A 20,024-nucleotide genomic window follows, 5' to 3' on the forward strand; every position below is an offset into this window, starting at 1 on the left:
CCGTGGAATGAAACACCAGGCAGGGCACTGCTCCCCCTACCCTTCAGCCCGCCGGCCTTAATGAGGCAGTGCTTTTTAATTAAACGCGTAACTACCGGGGAGACGAGCCAGCAGGGCGGCTTAAGGGAACCGGGCCGGGGGCGGGCAGCGGCGGTGGAGGGCCGAGGCGGGGGAAGGCCCCGGAGGGACCCCCGGCCTGGCGGGTGGGTCGGCTCGGGGCAGCCCAGCCCGCCGGCGGCCAGGCGGTCGCAGCCCGCGGGGCGTTGCGCGGCGGCCTCCCCTCTCCCGCCCTCTCTCTCCCCCTCCCTCCCCTCCGCTTCGGTCCGCCCGTATCCCTGCATTCCCTGCTGCAGCACCCCCTCCTCCTCCTCCCCTCCCTCCTCCCCTCAATCCCATCAGTAGCGGCGGCCCCGGGCTCGGCTCCCCGCGCTGCGGCGGCGCTCGGCGGCGGCTACCCCCCGCCGCGGCCGCCATGTTGGGCTGCTGCGAGCTCGGCGGCGGCGGCGGCGGCTGCTGCTGCGTGTGACCGCGGGAGGGAGGGAGGGAGCGAGCGGCGGGGGAGAGGAGGGCGCGGAAGCGGAGGGGAGGGAGGGAGGGCGCCGCCGTTACCCCTCCCCGCCGCCCCGCGCACGCACGCACACAGACACACACACACTCCACACACGCACCGCGGGAGGATGCCCTTTGCCCGGGGGGGCGAAGCCGGGAGAGCATCTCGCCGCCGGGAGTGAAGCCGCCGCTGCTGCCGCTGCCGCCGGGGCCTCCCGGCCCGCAGCGTGCGGCCGGAGCGGGGACTCCGGCGCTTTCCCTCCGCCCCAGGACGCGCGCCGTGAGGAGGAGGAGGAGAAGGAGGGCGCCGTCTCCGCAGCAGCAGCAGCCATGGGAAGGATTTGACAGGGCTCGGAGCGCTTCCCAGCCGCCCCGTGGCGGTGCCGGTGTGTAGGGGCGCGCGTCCCGCCCGCCGCCCCTTGGCGCAGCGGAGGAGAAGGGGGCGACGATGAAGACTTTAGTTTTTTTGAATCACTGAAAAGCCTTAAAAGGAGACTCGGTAAGGAGGAGGAAGGGCAAAAGCTGCCCGGGGCAGGACGTGGCTGCGCCCTGAGGAGGGGCGGCCGAGGGGGGGACCTGCGCCCCACCCCCACGGCGGGCGCGGTGGCCGCGGAGGCGCTGCCCGCCGGGGCCGGGGCCGGGGGAGGCAGCGGCGGGGGCGGCGGGGCTGCGCGGCCCCCTCCCTCCTTCCCCGCCGGTGTGCGCCCCGTTTTCTTCTTCCTTTCGCGTATATAAATAGATAAATACATATATTTTTCCCTTCCCGTCCGTTCTGGGAAGTGAAGCGCTGGTGCGAGCCGAAGGGGGCTGTGGCACTTTAGTGATGCGGTGGGGCTCCTCTCAGGACCGTGCTGCATGATCTGCATTTTGAATGAAGGAGAAGATCTCTTTAAATATATAAGTGCGTATGACTGGGCACGCACGGTGAAATCGGTGTCAGTCAGTCTCGGTTGAATTTGAGTGCAATTATTATTATTAAAGCATCAGGAGTGGCCGTTTCTTTTTCTTCCTTCTTATTAAGCATATTAAAAGATAGGTTTTTTTTGTTTTAGGATAACTATGTTCTCTTAAAAATTATGCACACGCTATATGTGTGTCTGAAACTCACAAGGGTTTAGTTTCAGGCAGGGAACACCGAGGTGGGCTGGAAATTAAGCACCGCCACAGTTTGACACTTGTTAAAAATACTGTTGACTTCTTTTTAAACAACAAAACCCTCAAAAGATTTTTTTTGTTTTATTTTTTTGTTGTTTTTTTTGGCAAAGTAATAATAATCATTAAAAAAGAAACCCCAATGCAAACTGAAACAACCATGTCTGGAGAAGTGCGTTTGAAGCAGTTGGAGCAGTTTATTTTGGATGGGCCAACTCAGACTAATGGGCAATGCTTCAGTGTGGAAACCTTGCTGGATATACTCATCTGCCTTTATGATGAATGTAATAATTCCCCTCTGAGAAGAGAGAAGAACATCCTTGAGTATCTAGAGTGGGGTAAGTTTGAATGTGTTTATTTTGTGTACATCCGTCCATGTTCCTGTCTGCTTTGTATAATGTCTCTTGTTATTTATGTGTAAGAGGGGATTGTTTATAACTCTGTGTTTTACTGGGGAGTGTTATCAGTTTTACTGTATTTAAACACGGTGGTGGTGCTAAAAAGAAATCCATATTGGTTATTCGCAGTTGAGGTATGCATGTAAAACATACTCTTTGTTTTGTTTTTTTTTTTCCTTTTCTTTTTTGACACGGGTCAGAGTCTGGTACATGTGGCATATTTGTTTGCCTTTAGGTCCAGCTGTTGAGTTTTGTATCCTAAAGTTGCTGGGAATATAGAAGGGTGAGGGATAAATTCTCTGATGCCTGGAAAAAAGATCAGTACACAATCCTCTGATTTGCATCTGCAGTCAAATCTATACTGCTTTAAAATAAAAGGTGTTGACCAACAAGAAAATTCTCCAGCTCTCTTAAGCAATATGGGTTTGAAATGTCTGTGAAAATTGAGAAAATGACATTTTCTTCTTTAACCTAAAGTCATTGCTGACTTAATTAGATTGATTTTCCTGATGAGGAAAACAAAGTTGAAAAGCAGAATGAAATAGTGTGTGTCCCCAGCACCCTTTCCATTTTCTTTCTTCATTTTGGGGAGATAGGGTATTTGCAGATTTTTTAAATTAAAACAGGTGAATGATGACATTCCAGTTCTTCTTAAGTTGTCACAGAACTGGTTGTCTCTATGTTTTTCTCTTGAATTCGTTTTCTTCTTCCTCCTAAACATGGATGCAAAACAGAAGATGCAGTCCGACATAAGAACCTTGATGAGAACGGTTACTGTATCTGACCTTCAAACTTCAAAGTCATGCTGCACTTCTGCATTTACATGCAGAACCATTTACCACATTTGCTTTGTAATAAATACATCAGCAGGCCTCCTGTATTAAAAAAAAGCTCATTTTCGAAACACATAACAGGCATTTGATTAATTAGCTGGTTGAGCTCTTCATTATGAAGTCAGTGAGGAAAGACATTGTTTTGATAACTGATCTAACAACTTGAGGCTGATATGTATTTTATTTTCCTGCTCCTCACTGTAGTCATACTGACATCTAAAGGACATCTGACTCGGTAATTAAGTTTCTTGTACTGTTCATATTGCACTGGTCTTTGTTTTCTTATTATCTGGAGGAACAGGCTGTAATTAATGTGTTCTAGCTAAGGAGGAAATAGTAATTAAAAGTCGTCTGAAGAATCCTCTAAAACTGTCACTGGCATACAGAAGCTGTGAAAGACTGAGAAAATATGGTGGCTCCAAGTGTTTTTTGTATGCTGGAACTTAGTGTAGTCTGCAGCGGATCTAGCCAGCTGATACACTGTAAATAATAATAATAATAATGAAAGTTAACCATATCAATATAATCAGAGTAACGGTATGTTTGGGACCCATCATATTGGGTGCTGGTGCATTCAGTGGTAGTTGGTTGATGGATAAATGCATCATTACAAGGCTCTGACAGTACCCGAAGATTTCTGTAATAAACTTTACAGGCTGCTGATGGAAATAATACACTGTTTTGGAAAGGTTGGAATAAGGTTTCTCGCTGGCCTATTTTTCCGGCTACTTTTCCACTCTCATGATCCAACTGTGCCTTAGCAGGACTCTTGAGCTTCAGATGAGACCAGTTCCTCCCATTTTCAGGGCTAAGTTGCCCAAGTCCTCTGTCTGCTCCCAGCTCTGCTATCTGGACTTCTACCCTGGGAGTTTTTTCAAGAGGGTTTGTGAGGTGAAATGCAAGAGCAATGGTTTCTAGTACCTGCCATTGGAAGTGTCTCTGTGAATGATGTCTTTATCCTGCAAACACTCACATGAGTTGTCTCTTCTGAAAGCCAGACCTCCTAGTGAAACTAGCGGTCTCTGGCATTTCTCTTGAGATCGGGGGGGTTGGCAAAGTGAGGTTCTTACAGAGGTAGTGTACCCTCCAGCACTCGGGTGCAGTGAAGTTGCTAAGGGTACCCGGTTCTTTGATATAATTGTGACCTCGCATATCTGTCTCCCCAAAAGGGGAAACGGTGCAGATGGTTGATCAGAAAGAGGTTGTGTGTGGTTTTAAAGTCGGAGACGTGCCGAGTAGTCGCAGAAGTGGAAGGCTGGCATCCAGAAATCGTAGGCTCTGCCCCTGCCTCTGTCAGTGACTCAATGTTGAAGTGCTTTCAGCTCAGTTTTTTTTCAGCTTCCCTGTTTGAACAGTAGGGAAAATACCACCAATTTTACACCAGGGAGTTTGGAAAGCTGCTGTATGTGAAGTACTTTTAGTTTTGAATGTACCATATAAAATAGTGCATATTAATTTATTTTTCCCATCAGTGAAATAAAACTTGGTGCATGGTATGTCTACTGGTGGATGTCAGTTGGCTGCTCTCTTGGAAAGATGTTTTGTGGGTTTATGCCAACCATCCACAAATTTGCTTTATTACTATGAAGAGTGTGATCTGAATTTTTTGGAACTGGTCTTGGAATGGTATGTTTATGCATTTACAAATTGCAAAGTAGAAATTTACTCCTGAGAACTGTTCATCATCTTGAGCTTAAACTGCTTGTTAAAATTATTCTTTCTAGAAGCAAATAAGATTTATTTATATGGTTAGTTATTTTTAAGAAAGGGCTAATAAATAGCTGTTTGGTGATCACAGACTCCTGTTGAGCACAACAGCAAATAATTTTTTCTTGCTTTTCAGTGGTGCGGTTTTGAGGTGCTACTGTTTGGTTTTGGGGTGTGTTTTTTTGTGGGGGGTGTATGTGGATGTGTATTTTTATTTAAGCTGTTCTAGGTCTGAGATGTTATGTGCTATATTTCATGTAAGATTGAATATTTATAGCAAAATCTAAATTTTTGGGGGGGGAAGGTTTAGGAGGTCTTCTAGCATGGAAAAACTAATGTGGTCTTAGTGATAGCCGTGTGACTGCTGCTATATTTAGGAGAACTAAGAAGCTTCATGTTCTAGTCCTGCATCTTTTAGGACTGTTTTATTAACTTGTTATCTAGATCTATAATTTATTAAAATACGAGGCAGGGTGAAACAGTTGAGCATCTGAACTGATTCTTCATGTTTTTGTTTGATGTTACAAGTTTAACACAGCAAGTGGAGAAAGTAAGGTCTCTGCAATGTGAAGTTAGGTTTTACATTTTTGTAGGTTTTCAGTCTTTTTTAGGTGCTTGAAATGGCATTAAGCTGTTTTGAAGTGTAAGGTTAATTATTTTTGTGATTTAGAATCTGCATTACTTCTAAAATCCTTTTTTTGGCTTAAAGTGAAAACGTAATTACTTTCCCTGTTTCTATACATTATTAGTTTTGTGACATAAATAAATGATTTGATTTTGTTGTTTATTTTACATGTGTATTTTATATGCAAAAACCTGTAAACAACTGTTGTATTTGAGTTCTGAGGGTTAAATCGGGGCACATTTTGAGATGATGGGAAGGAAACGGAACATTTAGATTTGGCTTGTTCTATGTATGTGATTCTAGTTTTCATTTTCATCTCTACTGATAGTTGTATTTGTGATTTAGAAAAGGGATTGTCTGATTATAAGAATTGACCAGAGCTTACCAGGGAAAGCTATTCAGAATTCCAAGCATTTTGCTTTTTCTTTTCTACATGTGTATGAGGTGCCACAATGACTCAAGGCTGTGAGGGAGGTAATGAAGGCTGATAAGCTGAATTTGAAAGAAGAATATCGTGATAGAAAAAAGCTTTTAGAGGTGTTTTTGTTCTGGGAAAACTTCCTTTACAATGGCACTGATTTGAATTGGTTTTAAAAAGAAACTAGAACAATGTTATTTAGGGTGCATTGAAAGAAAACTAGAATAAACTTCAAAATGTGTGGAGATATAAGGGAGGGAAGATGGAGGGCACTACCAATAGCATGGCTAGGTCAATGACTTGGTTGAATCCACTCTTTTGTAGGAAAAATGTAAACTGTCCTTTGGTGGTTTTTATGTTGTGTGTTTGTTTTTTTGTTTTTCCTAAGAAAGGCAGCTTTGGAAAATGGATTAAATTGTTCTCATTTCACCTCTAGCAGAACTGAATTGCTGAGGTGTTCATGCAGTGCTGATATGGTCATAGACTAGACTGTGATCATTGGTCTCATACTTCTGTCGTTCAGATGTGCAGCATCTCTTCTGGCCATTAGAAATGGTTCTATCATCATAAAACCATTTTTTCAAGACAGAAGAGGTTGTCTGTTTTCTTTCTGGTGGTCTCTCTCTCTCGTTTTTTCTTAAAAAATGGTGCGCCCATTTTTTAGGTAGGTTTGTTTTTAAATATTAGTCACAGAAGAAAACAAAATCTTGTCTCTAGACTTCTGCACCTCTTCTGTGTTACTCATCTGTATGTAGGTCATGAAAGAAATCACAGGCATTTTCAGCTATGAGTTGCTTGTATTTTGTTTTTAAAACAGACTTAAAAAAACCTCCTTCATTTAGGTCCTATTCTTTGCAGAGACAGCAGTAAAAGACATGCCACAACTTCTGTTAAGTGTTGCTTTTTTTTTTAAACTAGAATTTGGTGCTTAGTACTATCTAACCTTAGTACTAGCTAACCCATTAGAAATAAATTTTTCAAAAAAAAATTACATTTTAGGAATGACAATTTTTTTTTTCTTGTTATACTCATAAAACTGGGAATACCTCTTGTTCTGGCTAACATGAGCGACAACAGTTATTAAATTATTTTTGGGAAAGAGCAAACATCCTGCTTGTCAAGCCCAGTTAATGTGCTTAAGCATATGTCTGATTTTGAATGTGAGTCATTCCATGGCCTGCAGCTGAGGTATATGGAGGTACGGGAATTCATCTATGTAGCAGTCATTGCACCATTCTTGATGTGCAAATTTCTGTCATTGTTTACGATAACACTTTACTGCTTATTTATGTCAACTGTTGTTTCTGTTACATAGCTGCAGCTAACAATTAAATGCTTTTTATTGATTAGGGTGAGAGAAGGAGGTTCTTCAATGCTGTCAAATAGAAATGACCTTCAAATCTTCATGTTTCAGAATATTATGTAAACAGCTTTTATAGAGATGCAGTTTTATACCAAATTACTTGAAAAAGAAGAAAAAAAAATTGCAGGAAAATATGTAGGAGAACGGTTGCCTGTGACCTTTCTGTTAGGTAGCTCTGTGTTTAACATCTATACCTTTTGAATAGTGATCTCTCCCACATTTATTTCAGTTTTGATCCTTGTCTTGAACAGAGGAAACTAATTACTGTAAGTTAATCAACAGTTCTGATGAGATCAAATGAACTGTGAGACCATCCAGTTAATTCTACTTGTTTTGCATTAGGGTTAAAGCCAGTTTCCAGTAGAGTGAGGCATTAACCCATTGTAACACGTTTTTTTCTTAACACATTTACAGTACATCAAGTTTTTTAAACCTGTTTTTACTGAAAATTAAGGTTTTTATGGATGGTCTTTGTGGTTGTTTTTGTTGGTTTGGGCTGGGGAAGTTTGGAGGTATTCAGAGGCTGCCTGACAGGCTTTGGGGCTTGTGTATTTAGGTTGACTGACTTCTGTCAGTGATGTCCTTTTTATTGCAAAGGAGTACGGCTTGCTTAGATAGAAAGCTAACTAATACTTCATTTTCAGGAATTTTAGGAATGCCTTTATTCTGTACAGAAATGCCTAGCATGCTTTGGTCTAATGGGGACAAATGGAGAAATACAATTATTTGAGTTAGTCTGCTCAGTGGGCATTATAAACCTCATGACAACACAAATTCCCTGTTGCTAAGACATTTCATATTAAAGGGTTAATCCAGTAGTTTATCTGTGGGATGATCATAACTGTAAAATGTACTGCTGAAGGTACTTTTGAATTCTTAACCTCTGTGTAGCGTATGACACTGCATGTGTGTACCTGATTAAACTCATTCCTTGTCTTTTGGCCCTTCTCTCCTGAACTTTACTGACATACTCTTTTAAACCTGTAGCATATTACTAGTTCACAGTTGACTGAAAGAAGGATATTATGCTGTAAGAACAATGAGCTTATTTGGCCCAATATAGTTTAATACTTTGTTTTATATATATATATATACACACTTCTTTTTTTACAAAGGTCGAGAGAAGCTACCTTTCTTTTTAAGCTCATAGATCAGTGCTTGAATTCTGAATAGCAGCAGCAAATAAAAGTAATTTCACTTTTGAGTCATACCTGCGGCTGGATAGTCGAAACTTATTGCAAATAAATTGCAAATACAGAATTTCCAGACACAAAGTGGATGCAGGCTACTATTCTGGAAATTATTTTTCCTGTGTTGTTTTCTGAAAGTGGATGCTGTAAATTATCCTGGATGTGTCTTTGCAAAATATTAACCCATTCATAGCATCCCTAATTACTTTTATACCGTAAAAAAATTACGATCTCCATTTGCACAGAAAACTTCCAGAAGCAATTAGATCCTGTTACCAAGCTGTAAAACCTGGCTAAAAAAGGTACAGTGGATAGCTGAGACAGAATTAAAAGGAAAGGGCAACTCTTAGACTCTTAAGTTTTATCTTTTGGCAAAGCAGGCATTCCTTCCATAAACATTTGTACTTGTTTAATTTGATTTTCTTTTTCTGGCTGAACAACTAGAATATTTTGTTCTACTCTGGTCTAACTTACTTCAACACATTATTTTTCTAAAATCCTCATTAAGCTTGGGAATGCCACTAATGTGGACTAAAATCTTCAAAAAATGCAAGTGATTTAGGTCAGTCATGTGCAATCTTTTGTTAACTACAAGATTTTTATTTCAAATAGTTTAAACATGACATTAGGCTTAATAATAACTGCAAAAATCTTCTATTCAGACGGGTCAGTTTGCTTTATTTCTAGTAATACAGCCTAATTAGGTTTACTAGCGGTCACCATGGATAAAATCTACATGAGCTGTATCCAGACTCCAAAGACTTTGTGTTTCATAATTCTTCCTTATCCGTATCCAGACTTCCAGTTTGATTTAAATTAGTTTTGTTACACAATATTGTAGGTTTCTTTTATTCTTAGCAATCAGCTTCTTAGTGCACCTTCTCTCTGCATCTTTTTGAAAAGTTTTTGATCTGGAGATATTATGATACTTGTAGATATTATGAACTGCAATATTTTGTAGGCCATTTTGAGGAAAAAAACCCCAACCTTTTAAGTATATTTTGTTCAGCAATTTAGTAGAAATGTATGGTAATTCTTTTTGTAGAAAGTCTAGGTGAGTTTAGAGGGGCATTCCAAAGGGGAGGGGAAAAGCATTTGTAGATGTTAATAACAGTAATTACATTTCCTTTAAACATTGTGGGATTAGGCCAGCAACGCTTTGTTGTTCTTTTTTCCAGTTTCTTTTCAGTCTCAGAAGTCTGGGCTTGGAGGAGGACTCTGTTCTCTTAGCTTGGGAGCGTGGAAGTACTTCGGTCTCAGAGTGGAGGGTACATGAGCAGTTTTTCTGTGTGAAGTGATTTTCTTTTATTTATTTATTTAAAGTTTTCCCTCTCACTGTTGCCGTTGTTTCATCCTTTTCATCTTAAAATCCTGCCTTATTTTAGGCTTGTGTGACTGTCCTGCTTGTGAGGTGTTCTCATCTGCGGTGAAGCGCTCCCAGGTCTCCATTGCTGAGTTCTTCCTCCTTTCCTTTCTGTGTGTTTTTGACGGGTAATGTTATTCCAAAGCAAAGCTTTAACGTACTTATTTTCTCTAAGCTGAGGCCTCCTCTTCTTCCCCACTTCCATTCTGTTGCCCTTCATCCAAACAAGCTCTCAGTTTGTCTTTCTAATAAGTGGATATCTGTGTGTCCGTCTGATCTTTCCATGGCCAAAATCTTGGTTTCTGGATTTGGATTGGGTTTTTTCTTTGTTTCTCCCCAGTCATCCTCCAGCTTTTGTGGTTTTGTTGGTCAGGTTCATAATATAGAGATTGTGTGTGGAAAATGGTAAAGAAAATTTGGCACCTGTGTGAGAAATACAAACAAGCTTTACCTACAGGTGCATACACACAGCATTTTCTGTAAACACCCTGTATATTTCTTATTAAATCCAGTACGTATCAATTGATTTACTAACATGAATCATTTCTACTTGTAAGCTCTTGTAGAGCTGGGGCCTTGGGCTGTTTGTTCTGGCTGTGAGTTAGAAGTTGTGATCCATTTTACTCCTGGTGTCTAAATACAAAGAGACTTAAGTGAGAGTATAGCTTTATCATTTTAATACCTAAAACTAAAAGAAAGAAGTTGTAGGAAGGGTGGCAACGACTTTTGTTATACGACTGCAAAGTGGTTTAAGAAAATGTCATTTGTGCTGTGAGGATACCATAGTCCCAAGGTATTTCCTGCTCTTGCTCATTAAAGCTCTTTCACCTTTACCACGCTGCCTTTTGTAAATAAAGCACTGTGTTGTGTGAATGTTTTGCAGGACACATAGTAACAAGAGGAGGAGGAAATAGAAGTTGGTATTTTAATTGTAACTCACTGGTTTTATCTTGGGTGGGAGCAGACTTGATGGTGTGCTAAGGCTGGCTAAATCCACTGATCTCTTGTTTTGCTGGTGCTTACGTGGGCAGAGGGACGTAATCCAGTCAAAAACTAACCCTGCAAAAATGTGTTGAAATCTGTTGATCAGGTTGTGTGAAGAGATTTGTACTGGTGTTTGTACAAAAGGAGGGGGCTAGGTCTGTGACAGCCCAGACTTCAGTGGCTTCGCCTACTGTAGCTCTTGTGCTCCAAGTTTAGAGGCTGCCTCTCAGGTTCCTTCTAACATACAAGGAAGCTACAATTTTGAACCAAATTTTGATGTTACCAGCTTTTTCTGATAGATATTTGGTATAGAAATTCAGTGAGCCTTTTTGTTTCTGTAGTGGTTACCGAAACTTTTCTTCTTGCAATGAGAAAATTTCTAATCATGAATAGGGGTCTTCAAAATAGCTGTCTGATTTTGATGATGGCAGTTCCTTGGAAAAAGAAAGTGTTGGTGTATTTGTGTGTTTTGTGGTATTTGGCATTTGGTATTTGGCATTGTCTTTAAACAGTTTTCCCTGTACATTTTGTAACTGAAAGACAAGGATTCTTATATTAACACACTTGGAATAGTTTTGTTCTATTTCCCCCAACTTTTAGAAAACACTTGACGTTGTTCTATTTTGTGATAATTTAAAAGGACCTTTTATAATTTTGGTAGGGACTGACACAAAAGAGACTTGTTTTTGCTGTGTGTGATCTGATAAATTACAGGGAAATTATAGAAGTTGCTTCCTACGCAAATAGAAATTTGCAGAGAAAATCATTATCATTTAGCTGTGCTGTTTCTGTCCTAAGACACTTTATTTTACTGTGACACTCCACCCCCAATATTGACTATTTTTACCTTCATAGCTAGCAACCACTTGTGGCTAACGAAAGATGTATTTCTAAACTTCTGTATCTTTGCAAAAGTCATAATTTAACTCTTGAAATAGACTGAGGCAAATTGGTTTTTCTGGATCTAAGTATTTGGCAGGCTGGCTTTTTTGTTTTCTTTATACTCTGTTATCTATTTTTCTGAAAGTAAGTAATGACTTAATGTCTCCACTGATAATAATCCAGGCTCTCAAAAAGCAAACTCTATTTAGAGTTAAGGTTACTAAGAGAAAATGGTATATGATGCATATTACCACAGCTGGTGTGTATTATTTCGTTAATTTGGTATTTCTTGGTTAACTCGATCCTCGAGTAACACTTTGACTTGAGAGAAGGTGATGTGGGAACCAGTTGCTTCTAGTGACAGTTTCTTAGCTACTTCAGTGAACATCTGTACAAATATGCTGTTGAGTATATGCTGCCTGAGCTTATGTTAACACCTGAAAAGTCTCTTCCTGGGTGATTTAGCAGAGATGTCATCTGATTTTTATCAGTAGTAGCCTAGTGCTTTAACTGTCTGGGGGAAAAAAAGGGTGTGGTGGGGGCAAGGAGTGGCTGATCTGCTGTCTAGCTGCACTCTTGAATTTTTACATTCCGTTTCTCCAAAACTAAGATTATTTAATGGAATTAGGATTATTTACTAACAATATTACATTCAACTTCTGATCCTTGGCACTACCAACAGAAGGGAATCTCTTCCAAGAAATTCTTTACATTATACTTAAATTGCTTTAATTTCACCATTAAGTTTTCTTCATAAGGGAACAATCCAGTCTCAAGATTTTTTGCTTTATCTTGGTCATGGAGTTTGTTGTCAGTAAATATATTTAACCACGTATATGATCATAGTTATAGTTACAAAAGCTTCTTAAACACCTCAAAATCTACATGATCTGTTGCTGCGCATTGACTGTTTCTAAAGCCTCTATACATTCAGTTCTAAACCATGCTGAATTTGTGGCACTAAAATCTTTCGATGACATCAAACTGGCATATGATTATTCAAAACTTGTCTAATGTTGTTCCATGTGATCTTGTGATTTTTTTTTTCCCCCACCCACCTTAATTAAGAAGTAGAACGTTAATTGACAGTTCTTAGTGATAACTGCTTGTGTTCAGCAAAATTAAATTTTACATTTTAAAACCTAGGAGTTAAGCAAATATTATTCTGTCTCTAAAAGAACAACAGGTTTTTGTCTTCACTTTCACTTCAGAGAAGGGTTCATCTTTTGGGGATTTCCTTTTATTTTTTGTTTCTTTTTTCTTTTTTTGTTTTCCAGTTTAAGAAAACCATTTTCTCTGATAAGTTACTTGTCAGATCTGGCTAGATCAAATTAATTCACTTGTTTGGGGCAAGTATTTTCTTTAGTAAAATAAAACAGTTTGGATGTTATCCCACTGATTCTGAAGTAATAAAGAAAACTTGGCGACTGATATATTTTCATGGCACTCTTGCTAATGTTAGGCTACCATTTGTTTTTGCTATTACTTTAGGTTTTCAGTTTCTCTCAGGCGCACCTTTTCCAGTTTTTTCTGTATTTGCCCCCTACCTCAGCATGTGAAATCATATGCTCTTACAGTGACAGGGTGCGAAGGTCATTCGTAGCACTGTTCTAGCACCAGGGGTACAAAACCATTTCCTATGGGAAGTGGCAGAGGAAACTTGCAGGAGATGGAAGATGGTAAGTGAAGTAATTCTGGCAAAGCTACAAGGATTTCTTCTTGGTATGCCGATCATTGTTTTCAGTAACACCCCCACCGCCATCCCCTTAAAAGCTTGTGTAGAACTTTCATTAGCTTCAAGAGAAGCCAGGTCAGGCATGTCAAACTGCACGTTTGAGTTAGGCATAAACACTTATTAGAGGGGTTTGGGGTCCTTTGTATGTGTTTATAAAAGCAACGTAGCTCTTCTGCGTTGTGTAATACCTGATGTCCTTTCTCGCTTAGAGTATTCAAGTAAGACAGAAATATTTAAAGTCTGTTAAGTGTGCTACTTGCAGACATTTTGAACCTCTCAGTTTCAACTTAGGACTCAATGAATAAACCCAGATTTCCTTCTTTCTCTCTGCCTTAGTGTCAGTCTCATACTATATTCTTCTATGCCTGGCACTTGAGGACTTGGGTGCTATTTTTCCTTGCTGCTTTTTTCTCTTTGAGAGAAAAACAGGCTTTCCAGAGAAAGGCACATCTGCCAGCCATAGGTGGTGTGTCAAGACTTCAGAAAGTTTAGACATCTGAATGGGAATGGATTCATCAGTGGATCTTTAGGAAGGAGGACTGTCTTTCAAGATGAGTATGTATAAAATTAATAAATAGAAATTCAGATGCTGTATATAGAAGACTCTGTGTATACATAGATATAGAATATGTATCGGAAAAGACTTTTTCTTTAATAAACCTATACAGACTTTAGGTGGTAGGCATTGACTTAACAGCTGTGAGCCAAAACTGTGATGTCTGTCTGGTAGGAAGGAGAAAGCATTTGTAATCCAAATTCTGCTCTCATTTAATGGACAGAAGTGTGACATTAATTCACTGATACCCATGCAGTATTAAAGCAGTTCATATTTGCTGCTGAGCTTTTAAAGAAAGCCAAGCCACTTACTTGAGGGCATTAACTGGTTAAGTATTTAAAACTAGAGTTCAGGTACTGTAGGTTTCTCTGGATGTCCAGAGAGAATATTTTCTATATTTTGCTTTAATTTTTTAAAGTATACTTTAAAAACATATGTTTGTTTCCAAACTGGGAGGGTTGTAAATGTTTTGTTTTTTTTTTTCTTTCAGTAGTATGATTCCTAGTGAGAAAGTCATTTACAATGATACTGTGCACTTGCGTATATTACCTTGAAAATCTGTTTGAGAAAACTGGGTGGTTATTAGCATCTTAAATATCTCTGCAAAGAAATGGAGGCAGAGCTGTGATTTGTTGAAGGCCATTCAAAAATTCAGTGGAAAAACAGTTTCTAAGATCCAGGTTTATGTGTATGTTCGTTCCAATTTTTTTTTTTTCTTTTTCCAAAGTTTTTGAAATGTTTGCTGTAGAAATTCCTGAAGGTGTGGGTGGCTTGTAACTTCTGTGTGTTTAAGTGCTTTATTTATTTGTGTAAATTTTCAGCGTACTGTTTGGGTACTCTTTTTCTTGGTGTCGTTACTCGAGAAAGCTTGGGATCTCATTTGTGTGATCTTTTTGCTGCGATGTCCTCTTTCCTCCCTTCCCTGTAACTTTAGCATTGTACAATTCAGAGCAATTGTTTTATTTCTCATAAGGGAAGTGCTCTTTTCTGCAGTGGTCAGGTGGATGCTTGCCAGAATTGTGTTTTGAGCAACTGTTTATGTATGTTGAACTTGGCCCTCCGTAAAAATTAAGCTTCTTTTAACTCATACAGCAGTTTGTACCTCACCTTTTAAAAAACTTCCCTGCAGCCCCACGAAGTACATGCATACCAATGGTATTTCAGAAAAGTTTCCCAGAGTGTCTAAATATCTCATATAAAATGTAATGCGTACATTTAAATCTTGTCTCATACTTACTGTTTATGAAATAGGTGGGCAGTAATTCCTGCTGTCTGTAGGGTTTGCTTAACTTGAGTGGACTTTGAGGAAGACTTGTCGGTGGTGTTGGAGCAAGTAACTGTTAGGCTGCAAAATTCAGTTCAGAGAGGAGAAAAGGAATTTGTATACAACATTGCTGCACTAGAAACTTTTCCCATGAAACTTTGTATGCTTCCAGGAAGTCATATATGATGACAAGAGAGATAACCAGAAACTCTTGATTATAATCTCCAGCTAACATTGGAAATTATCTCCTGGAGAGCTGTATGTTCATAGGTATTGCTCAAAAAAGTTTTAACTGAAGGTTGAGGCAAGTCCTTTAATAACCTTGTATTTAGTCATCAGTTGAGGTAAAAAAGACAGCATAGGTAGGCAATTTCACAGTACGGTTACTTCTGTGGATCAGGAAATTCCCCCTCCCTATTCCTCCATCCCTCCTTTTTTTCTGCCTGGTCCTCCTGAGTATCTGCTTCCTGCCTGTTCCCACTGGGCTCTGAACTGCCCTGCAAGGAATTGATTTTAAGGCAACTGTGCTAAGTAAAACTCAACTTTCCATTAAGAATGGATGCTCTACATTTTTAGCTAATTTTGTTTCGGTGTTTTGTGCTTAAGGACTTTTGAACATGTTCTGTAGGGTGCCCTGAGGTCGGTTGGTTGGTCAGTCTGTTTTTACAGCAACTTAGTCATGACATGCCAGAAGAAAAATGCTGAATTTCTCTTTTTTATAAATGGTACTGCAAAAGAAAAATTCAAGAACTATTCATGAGATATTACTTCACATATAGCAGCTATCTTCCAGGCACAGTGTAATTTATGTAATATATAATGTTTTGCATCAGAAGTTCTCATTATTTATAGGGGAGTTTGTTTAATAAGGATATTCCTGAGTGATTTCACTGTCTCATAATTTGCATTTACTTTGTGTTTTGTTTGTGCAGAAACATTTTGTACAAATCACTGTAACTTGTCTTTTTGCTCTGCCAGATTCAAATGGCAAAAGTTCTTGAAGTGTCCCAAGGTAGTTATTTATGATATACCTGGAATAGAGGAATCGGAGCAGGCATTGAGTTTCTCCAAGTTCTTCAGTGAAAGTATGGCAAGGGTTGGAATTTGCCTTCCATGGCCTACTGCCATAGCCAGCCCTTGTGCATACTTTTCGAATGTGGGGAAGGAATAGCTATTCCTCTGCTCTACTGTTGCACATCTAATATTTGTAAAATGACAGTGTTTTAGGGATCTCATTCTTGATTTGGTATAGCAGGACTTTAGAAACTTGCTTGCTATTCTTTCTTTTACAGTCAGGTGTGGAAGGTCATGAATGAATTGGTGCTCTGAGGTAATAGGCTTACTAAAATGAATTTGTTTTCTTGCTAGTCCGTGGAGAGTGGAATTTGAGATTTTAGTCCAGTCTTGGCTTCATTAGCAGATGAATAGAGAAGAGTAACTTTTAATGAATTTGACTGTTTAAAGTGAGCTTTCTTGAAAAAAAGCTTTAACAAATTTTTAGACTTCAGCCTGACCACATGACATCTGAAGTACTGGATAGTCATTCACACCTACGTAAAATCAAAGGCAGTCAGAACAGTAGTGGGTTTAAATTTTTTTTTTTTTTCCTTTGGTATGTAACAGTAACATCTGAATGAAGTCCAAGCTAGTGCAAAACCAGATCCTGCATCAGTATTTGTTTTGGAGAGCTTCAATAGCCCATTTGTGGTTTCCCTGCTTGTAAATAATGCAGTTATCCCATCTCCTGGTGAATGTTTTTTATTCTTTGTATTTTCTGCTGATGAATGTGTCTGTTTCTCTGAGTTATATTAAGGAGGGGTATAGAGCCAGTTACTCTCTGATTTCTTGAGCTAAATCCCAACTTGCACAGAAGAACTTAATGTTCTCCTGGAGATTCTTTGGTCCTTTCCCCCTTCTCTTCTCAATTCCATGCAACAGGGGATGCTTTCTTTTATGTAATATTTGTATAGTAAGTCCCTTCCGTTTTATGAGCTCCGTACTGTAGTAGGTGAGCTGCCGATTAAACGGAGAGTAATTCATTTAGTCATCCCGTTGAATGCTTTTCCCCTTTTGCTTCTTGTGCCTTTAACTGGTAGCTGAGACTGAATGGCCATGCTCAAGAATCTTCTAGGCATTGTTAGCGCAGTCAAAATAATCTTTGTTTTAAGGTACTTTTCTGCACCAAGCATGATAATACTTTTCCTGTGGGTTGATTTAATTCCTGAAAAATGTTGCTGCAGATGGTTGCACTGGAAAAGAAGAGGCATGTTTCTCTCTTGTGACTTCATTAATTGCATACTGTGCATCATTTGGGGGTTTATTAGCTGAGAAGAGTAGTTAGGATTCAAAACTTAAATGCTTGAAGTAATCCATTAATATTTTTCTTTTTTATGTTGTTCACAGTGTTAAGAGAAAGACAAACACAAGAAAAGTCAATGCGATAATTTTTCTTTCCTTTTTCTTTCAAGCCTGATAGTTCAGGAAGGAAACCTTACCATGAAAAGAGAATTTGATCCATCACCATTTCAGTGGTATTGCAGAGCAGTGGCCTTCTGGTTGTGTTCAGGGCACTGCTCTGTGCTTAGCCTCTGCACAAGCCCAGAACAAATAAATGGTGGTTCAGAACCACCTTTCCATGTCTGCTGAGAGTTATGCCTTATTCTTAAATCTTGGCGTTTTGATGTGAACTAAATGTGAAGCTCAAAGCCTCTGCAGGACCAAATCTTGCTTACCTAATTCTCAGAATTATTCCAAGTGTGTTATGCATTGAGTATGACTTGAACAGTATAAAAGGACTGTCTTTGAGCCATTTGGCCTGGGATACTCCTTCTCCTGAATTTGACAAGTTTGTGTTATATGTGAAAGTGTGCCCGCTGCCTGGCAAATGTCTTAATCTTAGGCAGTCTCTAATATGACCAGGAGCCAGTCCTACCTGTTATTTGGAAATGCAAGGCCTAATTCATGACTATGTTACTGCTTTTTTGTTTTATATCAACTGATATTTTGAAATCACTTGTGGAAGTAGAATCCTTCTGCACTCACTGGATGTTGAGCATTTTTTGCCCAGCCTCTTGGTTGCTGTTTCAGTAATAAAGATTTACAGCTGAGCTCCACAGTCTGACATCTGCACACCTGAGGGCAGTGAACTGATTGTGGGTTGAAATGTGTCTACAACAGCAGCAAGGCTAGCTTAAGAAGTTGAAGAAGATGTATTGTGTAACTGTACCTTGTTGAGTGGTCAGGAGATTTTTATTTATCTCTTTCCCAGAAATACAACACCAGATCCTAATGGTGTATGAATGAAGTAAGGAGTGACAATGTTGGTGTTATGAAGAAATTTACATGATGTTCTTTCTGCATCTATGAACTATTTTGGCTGCTTAAAAGCTTGAGCTAATTCTGGTTTTGCATTAAAGGTCAGGGAATTCCTTCTAGTTTGAAAGAAGGGAAATGTGAGTATCATTTATAGCTTTTGCCAAAATAGTCCATATTGTACTTTATTCTCAAATGAAAAGGTAAGATGCATTCCAAATGGCCATGGGGAGAGTCTTTCTGGGAATTACTTTGCAGGTTAATGGTGTTCCTTTCTATACTTTTCTCTACTTGCGGGCACTTGAGAATAGAATATGAAGCATCAGAATTCAGGAAGTAGGAGCTGCAGGGAACCAGTCCCTGTAGATCCCCTGACATGTGGTGCATTTTAAGCACACTGCAGAGAAGAGAGGGAGTGATGTTCGATGCACCTTCCAGGGGCTTTGCCAGGTGTCAGGCCTGGGAATGTCCACCTCAGAGGACTGGTAGAAATTGGATTTGGGAGCAGCTTGAAGGTGATTTTCAAGTAGATGTATCTTGAATGTTACGTAAGTGGATTTTGTGTGAAAGTTTTGACGTTATTTAAGTGATTATTAAATGACTTAAGAATACAGTAAAAGTTTTTGAAAATTTGTTTTGTTGCTAGTATGTATCTGTGGTAGAAATACTGAAAGAAATAAAGTTGTATAAACACAAACTGACAGAATTAACAATCTATCTGTGTGTCTCCTATCTTCATCTGTAGCTGCATGATTGTGGTGTTTTCCCTGCCCTGCCCCGCCCCTGTTTTGGGTATCCCATAGGACAGTAGGGCTCTGGAAATTCATTCAGATTTTGCTGGGGAGTAAGCTGCCAAAGTTAGCTGTCAATGTAGGGAATGAAGTTGTGGTTTGCAGAAAAGGCAAATTTTTTTTTTTATGGGGGAATGGAATGATGCTATGGAGAATTTGATTCTCTGGCTGACTGCTACAGAGGTTGGTTTTTGTTGTGTTTGGGGTTTTTTTTTTTTTTTGTGATGCTGGATATTAACCACATATTTTGTATGTAGCCACTAATTCTGCCTTCATCACCATATGAATCAGTTGACTTCCTGTGGTTTGATGTGAAAAGATACTGAGAAGTCTCAGCTGTCACTGAAATCAGTTGGAGCTCTGCTTTAAATGGTAAAGCTCTATATAATGGTACGTGCTCTAAAAAACTTGTATCTGGATTTCTAAAGTTATTGGTTAATATTGGATGACCACTTTTTCCCTTTATTTATTATGTTCCAATTCCCTTTGTCATAAAGGTGGTATCATCGTGGGCTCTTAGAAGGGTATTTTGAAAGGTAATGTATTTAGGATCCTGCCATAAAGAGTGCGTTTAACAAATTTTGTGAGAATTCACAAGTCTTGCTGCAGAACAAATAAGATGTACTGTTTTCAGGAACCACCTGAATATAACTTACCTGAGCATGGGAAAGGTTGTAGACTGTCAACATTTGTATGTCCGTGCCCTCTAGTTTATCACCATCCCAAACTTTAATCTTCTTTAGCAATGAAGTCTCAGCCCATTCTTGGTTTTTTTATTAATTTGACCTGTCCAGTCAGAGTTTTATTCCAATGAATTGTCTTTTGGCTTTGTTTTTAACAGAGTATTCACTTAGTAAATTGCACATTAGAAGGCATGTATGAAAATCATATATATTTACCTA

At 39.6% G+C, this 20,024-nt stretch overlaps 1 protein-coding gene across 14 annotated transcripts in view; it reads left to right on the forward strand.

Moving 5' to 3' along the window:
- The first annotated feature begins 395 nt into the window (after window positions 1–395).
- The window catches only part of CDC42BPA (CDC42 binding protein kinase alpha), a 189,724-nt gene continuing 170,095 nt past the window's right edge, over window positions 396–20,024 (forward strand). For 8 of the 14 annotated variants that reach the window (XM_052806775.1, XM_052806776.1, XM_052806777.1 and 5 more), the window contains exons 1-2: window positions 397–1,048; window positions 1,815–2,039. In XM_052806775.1, coding sequence (XP_052662735.1) covers window positions 1,844–2,039 — 196 coding nt within the window. In that variant the 5' untranslated portion in view covers window positions 397–1,048; window positions 1,815–1,843. Of the gene's footprint in view, window positions 1,049–1,814; window positions 2,040–20,024 lie in introns of all 14 variants that reach the window. The other 6 variants (XM_052806781.1, XM_052806787.1, XM_052806786.1 and 3 more) reach the window with 2 other exon arrangements.

The sequence above is a fragment of the Harpia harpyja genome, chromosome 13 (genome assembly GCF_026419915.1).
Source record: "Harpia harpyja isolate bHarHar1 chromosome 13, bHarHar1 primary haplotype, whole genome shotgun sequence".
NCBI classification, from domain to species: Eukaryota; Metazoa; Chordata; class Aves; order Accipitriformes; family Accipitridae; genus Harpia; species Harpia harpyja.